Here is a 9323-nt window from a genome sequence, read left to right on the forward strand (position 1 = left end):
TACCAAAAAATTTAAAAAATACATTTACGCAGTTTATTTTTTATAGTCATTTAAGTACAAATTTGGACGAAATTTACATATTTAAAAACCTAGGATAACTATTTTAGTTATTTTGTTGTGATTGTATAATATTATTCGTGGGTACTTGAAACTTCTAAAGTATACTATTATATATCTATGATTTTACCACGGTTTTTTGTTGATGTATAACGCGTTATAACTTATAAGTACCTAATAGATATTATGATATGATTAATTTGGAATTTATTATAGGTACCTATTATAGGTCAATTTTTTTTTAATACCATAGATAAGTATATATATGTCTAATACATAGACTGATATACCGTCTCCGCTCAGAATCGTTTTTCTTATACAGTGATATTATATCATTGAATTCAAATTTAATACTGTCCATTATACAGTGACCCACTTCTAACCTACTGTACAGCAGAGCGACATCCACTTACCCACCTTTTTTTTATATAAATTAGTATTACAGTTATTTTTAACAATATAAATGTATAATAATACCACAAGTCAACAATTTGCTAACGAATCTTTAACATAATATTTTAAATTGTTATCGTTAATCGAAGACCGAAATATCCGACCGACTGTCGACCGCGAACACTGCACGTTCTATCCCGATACGGGCGATACGCCGATACGAAATACAAATTTGTCGGAAATGATTGGGTATTTAACATTGGCGTACGCGGTGGTAGGGTTTAACCCCCCCCCCCCCCCCCCAAAAAAAAAAATTTCTTTCTCATCTCAAAATGTATTTATTTGTTAAACACTTAAATAATATGTCTATTATCTATAGACTATGGTCTTTTTAATAAACAACTAGCCGACTCGAAATTATCACTAAAGTATAAAATCGATAAAGCATAGCTGCAGTGTTATTGATGTTTTCATCTGAAGTGCGGGACGTTATGAAACTCGCTGTAGTCAATGCGTTGGAAATATTATCTTATAATTCAAGTACTGGATCCATTGAAGAATGTTCTTGGATTTCTAGTTATATATCATCTCAGGCAGATCAATGTGCTATTAAAAAATAACGATTTCTAGTTTTTCTTTACGTTTTAACTTAAGTCCTATCTATTAGTGTTGGTTTTAGTCGTAGTTTGCAACTTGAAAATTCAGATTTAAACACTGCATTAGATGCTGCTTCATGTGTTAAGAATTTAATTGAACAAATTGAAAGAATTATTTTGTGTTATATAATGTTCGTGATATTTACTAGTTCAGCTATATAGCGGGGGAGGGGGGCGAAGCTCCCTATGAGTCACTGATCAACCTATATTGAAAATCCTAACCGAACTAAAATCCTGCGTACGCCACTGGTATTTAATATCTATTTTATAGTACATATATAATTTTTTATAGCACATTAAGGGTGCTGGAGCGTGATTAATTTTTGGTCGAAAACATAGCTCACGGCTTCAATCAACTACGCCCGATATAATGATCTGATATTAATTTTGAAAGCAGATTTGAATTCGTTACTAAATTATCTAATATCTATGCTTTAACAATTTCATTTTTCTGATTTTTATTTTTTTTACTTGGACATTTACTAATAAAAATAGTAAAAATAGATTATATTCAACACATTTACAAGACCTATTTAACTTGAAATATAAAATGCCTAGTTTTTCCTCCTTAGAATGGATTACGCTCCAGCCCCCTTAAGGCCTTAAGAGATGAGTTCACAGACTTTATGTCTAAGTGGGGTGAATACAAAAAGATAATTTTTCGTGAAAATTATGTCTACATTGAATATAATTCTAGTAACAAATATGATGGCGATAACGAAGAAAAATGTCCCCATACTAGTATACTACAGCTGGCAACAAATACGGTGTAGCTTGCATTTTCGATTTCTTATTACATTTTTCTTCTGTTGGTGGGCCCCTTAAAATATTTCCCTGTAACAAAAATACTACCTATCCACCCCTGGGTATAGGTATAATTCGATTTTAACTGATGAATTGAATATGGAAAGCGTATCCTCAAAGTGTCTACATTTTTAACACACGACCAAAATATGGAACATCGAATCGAGACGGAAGAAGTATGAAAAAATCAATATTTTTTCTTGTAACAATTATTGATAATTTATCTTTATCATTATGTAATACGTATGGATTCAAATCTGACTACATTTGAAACTACTCATCAAAAATTTGAATTAATTAATATGAAAATGTATAACTGTTTTGTTACTTTAATACATTGCAGTATAAATCTTGAAGTTTTGTTATCAAAGTACTGTGTGTAGCCAAAAATATAAAAGCACAGGATTGCATTATGTGTTCACAAATTGCCCATGCTAAAGTTGATCCTTCTTCGCAAGACGTAGCTCGACATAATTCATCAATAATTACTAAACTATGTTTAGTCAGTAAAGGAAGTATGCCATTTAATTCTTTTATCTGAAAAATATAGTTTTAATATAAAATATTATAGGAAAATATGTCTAAAATTTTCATCGCAATTCCATAATAAATGTTTACATTTCACGGAATCATAAAATAATTAATGTTTACCATGTTATCAAAAATATAATTACAACAATATTACTCTAATAGACGACATTAAAATTATGAACTATATTTAAATATTTTATTTATTTATTTAAAGTTACATACCTACTCATTTATTATTAAACTAAACAATTTAGTATTTACTATTTACCAATATAGTTTTTAATAATAAAATTATTAACCTATAATAATATAATCACTTATGGTCTCATATTTTAATTAATTTATGGATTTGGATTTAAAAATAATTTATGGTAATATATGGAATGGTAATAAGTAATAAGTAATAACTAATAACTAATAACTAATAAGTATTAACTATAATAAACTAATGAATATTAAAATATTATTAACCATTAAAATAATCACTATGTATAAATTATTTACACAAAAATTTTATTTAAATATATTTTGTAGAAAAATTTGGCCAGGAACAATGTTGAGTTTTTGGTACCTACTCATAACTCATAAATCATTCATAATTTATATTTTATATAGTGTTGTATAATAGTTGTACATTATATGAATATAAATAATATAATATTTAAACAATAATACTATTATTATTATTATTTATTTATTCCTACATAGGTACCAGAAAATAATTGTCTGCTTTAAATTATTATTATAAAAAGCAAAGATATATATTTGTTTTTAATGCCTATGTAATAAATTATAAGGTATCAAGATAAAATAACATAATGTGACATTGCGACATTGCGACCGTCGACCATACAAACTCGCTAGGCTAAGACACTAATACACTACCTATAATAACCAAAATCTTCTAGATCCGTGTCTCCATACTATATAAATAAATATGCAATGACACAAAATACAAAAATGTTGGGATATATTGTATGTATGACTCGTATAAGGTTATACTACAATTAGTGTTCCCTTATTTATTTGTATTCCCTTATTCCTGACCTCCCATCGTTATGTAAAATTAATTCGTTAAATTTTACATTAAAATATACAATGAATATTAAATATATAATAAGTATACCTCTAAAACCCAAGTGGACGCATTCGATTCTATGCTGTCTCCAAAACCAATTCTCGTAAACAAGCGATCGCATATACGAAATTGAGCAAATGTTGCAGGTACAAAACATCCAATCTGGAATTTTAAAATAAGCTGGTTACTTTAAAGTTTAAATCATTTTTTTGTCTTAACCTACCTGAGCAATAATTTGTAATAATGCCACTTGACGTATATAAATGCTTTTCCCGCCCATATTAGGTCCAGTTATGATGTTTAAATTTTTATCAGTTGAAGCAAACTATAATCATAATAAAATCTAGAATTACATGAATTTTCATCAAAAATTAAAGATATGTACGACCATTGATTATAAATACTATTTATAAATAATAATACGACGTACATCGGTCGCCGAACCTAGTTTATTTTCTTCACTATAAAGATTAAATACTTTGAAATACGTGCTTTACTCGTATTATTTATTTTACATAAAAATATTAATATTTTCTCTTATTTAACTTCTATATATTTTGTACAGTAATTTGTTTAATTTTTGTTAAAACTTACAATATCGTTATCAACTGTTACAACCGAATTAATAATATCTAATATTGGATGTCTAGAACTTTTGATATCCATGTATTGTCCAAATTTTGGTCTAGTTAATCCAGAACGCATACTATATTGGGTGAATGAAAATATTAAGTCTAAATCGGCAATACCATTACATAAATCATATATACAACTAATATACTTTCTTAGCTCTTTTAGCATTTCATTTAATATTCTAAATAAAACAAATATTTATAAATTTTAATTTCGATTAAAGCAAAAATGTTAACATTTAATATTATATGTTAATTTAGCTTACGCATTAGTCAATATTTCCACTTCATTTAACGCTTGAGTAAGACGGAAGTTTAGTACTAATAAATCTTCTGTTGTAAATTTTACAATATTTTTTACGCATTCAACCTACAAACATTTAATTCGTTAGTAAAGTATACTGGAAAGACAATTAATTTGGTATTTGGTACACATAATATAATATTTGTAGGTAATAGGTATATATTATTTAATTATTGTAACTGATTAGTTAGATACCTATATTATGTTAAAATTATTTATTTATTTAACACAATATTTAGCAATTAACTTACATTTTTACAAATACTCGGAGGATGTTTGACATTGAAGTTTTTAATATTCTTTAATTCAACCTGGACATGAAAACCTCTTTTACATGAATTTTGTGGAATCAAATATTCCGTTTCTAATTGTTCACCTAAAAGTTTTACTTCATCTAAAACAGTAAATTGTATTTATATACCAGCAATACATCAATAGTAATTAGTATTATATATTCAATATTTAGTATTGGTCATTGGCGTGGTAATCGGAAGGAGGGTTTGACAGCTTCTCCCCTCTATGTCTTTCAATCCCCTCTAAAAAAGAATAAAAAAATAAATTGTAATTTTTTTTCGTTAAAAATATTTCCAAAATATACCTATTATAAAAGTATTATATACATTATTTTCTTAGTAAAAGTGGTTAATTTAAAAAATCAAAAAACCCGAAAAAAACAAGAGAAAAATAATGAAAAACCGTTTATGAACAAAATCGATTTTGGTTTTTGGTGTAACTCAAATGTTCACAAAATAATTATATTAATATAATATTGATCGGCAATTGGTTTTTTATATACTTGGTATAATACTATATTCTTACAAAATATGTTTGACTCTTTTTGAGAAAAAATAAATAAATAAATTACTATAGTATAATAGAAATATAAATAAATCATAAAATATACTTAATAATATAGCTGACAGACCATTTTCGCTCAGAATCGTTTTTCGTATGTATATGATTTAGGTACCATTGAATTCAAATGTAACATAGCATAGATTACAGTGACTTACTTAATAACGAGATACACTCAACACCTACTGTACAACATAGAGGACAGCGGTTACTTACTTTTTTAATAGGATTTAGGTATTTTCAGCCCCCCTCCCCCCATGCCATCGCATAAAAATCATTTTTCAACCTTTGTATACAGCTATATAAGTACCATGAAATTCTTCAATTAATTCACTATAAATGGTACGAGCAACGTCTAGTAAAGGATTTAAATTTGATTTAACAGCAAAACATCTTTGAAACTGAGATTGTGAAAATCCTCTTGATCTAGTAGACTCTTTATTAATAGTTATCTCAATTATTTCTAACATTTTTGAATATCTAGAATTGGATAATGTCTAAAAAAGAGACAATAATATTCGTTATAAAATCCATTTGTCTTCTTTTAATTTAATCCCACTCAAACCTTGCGTATTGAGAAAATGTATTCAGATTTGAATGGTTCTAAAATGTCCACAAGAGCTGGTAATGCTTCTAATGTAGTTTTTAATAACAAAGTATAATTTCCTTGTAATTTAGATAACTGTTGAGTATTTTTAGAAACTTTTGTACACAACCAATATAATTGTTCGACGTCAGTGAATTTTTGGAGTACGTTCTAAAATAAAAATGTCGTAATCATAATAATGATTATACGTACTTACTTATAAACTGATGTTATTAATGATGATATATTTTTTTATAAATGAATATTGTAATTAATAATTACTCGAAGTAAAATAAAGTTTTGTTCTGGGCTGCTTAAAATTTCTTCTACAGCTTCTTGGCGATTATGTATCAATCGAATATCGCTAGATGGCTGAAGGATAGAAGATCGGAGTCTTCTTTGACCTCCAATAGTAGCACACTTGTTTAAAACATCAAACAGTGTATTTTTGGCATTTAATGAACTATTTAATACTAGTTCTAATCTCAAAGCCGTATTTGCATCTACATATGTGACACCAAAAATGTATGTGTTTTTACTTTATTCTATAATATTTTTAAAAATTAATCTACTCAACAGCAATCGCTCGCCAATGGGCTTGATATAAAATTCCCAACTCTTATCAGTTATCAGTAGGGCTGAGGACTTCTAGTTTTTTCATATTTGTCTAGAAAGCTCGTAGAACAATGTGAGTGAGGTATAAATGTGTTTCATAATACTAGGAAGTAACACTGAAAATTTTATTTTGCTTCTTTTTGCATATTTTGTCGTTATTGCATATAAATGCATAATATTCGAAAATATTAGAAAAAATAAGAACATGTTTTGCCAGTTTTTGTTCTAATAAAGTCAGTTTGAACAAATAAGAAAATAATTGAGACATTTCGAAAAACTTTAAGTGTAAAATGTTATTCTTTGACAAATTAAGATATAATGTATACATTAGGAAAATTCAATATTTAAAAATACAATAGTAGGTACAGTGCTGCTAATCGCAGCATATCAGTCGATTTTCTGGCCGATAACACTACAGCGCGTGTAGCAGGGAGTGTTAATAAGTAATTGTTCGAATTTTTATAAAGTAAACAATCAAACTAACTCTTTATATTTTTGTTTTCATATTAATTTTATAATAAAAGTCATATTATGAACTTTTTTAGATCATATTTGTTGTTTTTTTAGTGCATAAATGCATACATATTCTTAGGTTTAAGTCCTCGGCCCTAGTTATCAGTCACATAAAGAAAACACTAGGTATTAATATACAAACATAAAATAGACGTAAAATCGTATCGAATATTTATTATACTTGGACCATTTTTACAAACTATTATATTGATATTGAGAAATTTATATTAATAACTACAATTTTCAAATCACTATAGACCTCATGGACCATAAATCATAATATCTTATAAGTCCATTACTATGGACCTTTTATCCTTACAGAACACAAAGTTAAATTACTCAAAAACTATTGGTACGAATTTTGATTTTGATACGTCAAAATTTCAGAAAAATTATCTACTGTATAATTTATAGTTGAATAGTGTTCTCATTTTAAAATAGAAGATTTTATCTTAACAGAACACTCCTAAAGTCGTATAAAAATTTTTTGAATTTGAAAATGTGGTCTTAAAATCTTAAAATATATTTAAAAATTAAAAAAATCAGATTTTAAATAACTGCATTATTTAAGAACAAAAAGGGATGAGCATGCTTGGTGAATCATTATAAATAACACTGTGAATGCATATAATTTCAAACTATATTACTAGTACCGTGAAAATAAACATATAAAAACTATAAATATTATTATTAAACTCTGTGATCAGTGGCAATTGGCATTTCCCCTCCAATAAATAAAAATCTTTGTATACGATAACTGTAAAATCTTGGTTTAATTCATACTGAACCATCCCCCCCTCATCCAAATTCATAATCCTGGCTACGTCACTGTCTATGATACTATTTAGATCATCAAATGTATAATATAATACATGAACAGTAACAGTATAAAATTAATATAATATACTTTTATTATTATTATTCAAAAAAAAAAGTGGGTCACTGTGTAATGAAAGGTATTAAACTTTAATTCAATGATATAATATCATTGTATAATAAAAACGATTCTGAGCGTAGACGGTTTGTCAGTATTTTATATTACATTTATATTGTTATTACTTATGATAATACGGTAGCCGGTAAGTTAAATTAATATTATAAAATTACAACAAAATAACTAAAATCATTATTCTTGGTTATTTAATATGTAATTTTGGCCAAATTTGAACATATAATAATAATGAAAAAAGTGGGTGTTGCTCTGCTGTATAGAAGGTTACAAGTGGGCCACTTTAATGGATAGTCTTAAAATATTTGAATTCAATGATATAATATCATTGTATAATAAAAACGTATAAAAATGATATAATATCAAACTTTAAATTCTTATCAAAAAAAAAATGTGTGTCTATGTATTATTAATATTTTTCAACTGCTATTTAATCAATATATCAAGATCCTTGTATTAAATGTTGACGCTTTTTGGCCCAACAAATAAAATTTGATTCTATTTGTAGAAGAAACAACTTATAAAATTGAAAATTGAAATTGTTCGTTAACAGATCAGAACAAGTCAAACTATTTTGAAAATTATAGGAATTGATAATATAAAAATATGATATAAATCTCAAGTGTCTACGGTTATTTCTTTTTGAGTTACAACAAAAACCAAAATTTCCGTTTTTCTTAATTTATGATTTGTTTTTCACGGCGCTTTTGAAAACTACTGGGAAATGTTTACTTTTGACCTCCTCAAAGTATCAACTAGATTCACTTTCATATCAGCAGGGGCGGACTGGCCAGGTTTGCTAGTGCGCCGTAGCACACCGAGCCGGCTTATATGTGTGGGCTGGGCCACCGGAGCATTTGAAATTTTGAACATTTGACGATATTACTAATAAATCTATTTAAATTTATTTTCTAAGACGAAACAGTTTAAAAAACACTGCTATTGGTTGGTACAATGCTACAATAAGTTCATAGTCGAACCATAAGTTTATAATAATAATAATTGTATGAGCATATTAGGTATGTTGTACCTTTAGTGTATTATAATTTATAATTCCTTAAGAGGATGTCAGCGCACTATTCGTTTTCTCTATCTGGCCCACGCGTGACATAGACAAAACGCATTTACGTAAAATCATTTTTTGTATGCGTTTAAGTAATCTTAGAGTAAAATCACCTATTACAAAAAAGATAGAGAATAATACTTTTGAGGGAATGTCATATCGATTTATCTAAATATTGTCTCAAATCAATTTAAACATCATTTAAATTTACAACATTTTTTTATTTATTTTGAAAGTGGAATACAAAGTCAAATAATAATAAAATATAAAATCAATATGTCATTCCC

At 27.0% G+C, this 9323-nt stretch overlaps 1 protein-coding gene across 1 annotated transcript in view; it reads right to left on the reverse strand.

Moving 5' to 3' along the window:
• Positions 1 to 2052: 2052 nt before the first annotated feature.
• LOC100163717 (mutS protein homolog 4-like) overlaps positions 2053 to 9323 on the reverse strand; it is a 13595-nt gene continuing 6324 nt past the window's right edge. Inside the window, 9 exon segments of the mRNA XM_029491219.1 lie at positions 2053 to 2447; positions 3568 to 3681; positions 3743 to 3844; positions 4114 to 4333; positions 4418 to 4521; positions 4707 to 4849; positions 5597 to 5807; positions 5876 to 6067; positions 6158 to 6380. Coding sequence (XP_029347079.1) covers positions 2235 to 2447; positions 3568 to 3681; positions 3743 to 3844; positions 4114 to 4333; positions 4418 to 4521; positions 4707 to 4849; positions 5597 to 5807; positions 5876 to 6067; positions 6158 to 6380 — 1522 coding nt within the window. The 3' untranslated portion in view covers positions 2053 to 2234.

Source organism: Acyrthosiphon pisum, chromosome A3, assembly GCF_005508785.2.
Source record: "Acyrthosiphon pisum isolate AL4f chromosome A3, pea_aphid_22Mar2018_4r6ur, whole genome shotgun sequence".
NCBI classification, from domain to species: Eukaryota; Metazoa; Arthropoda; class Insecta; order Hemiptera; family Aphididae; genus Acyrthosiphon; species Acyrthosiphon pisum.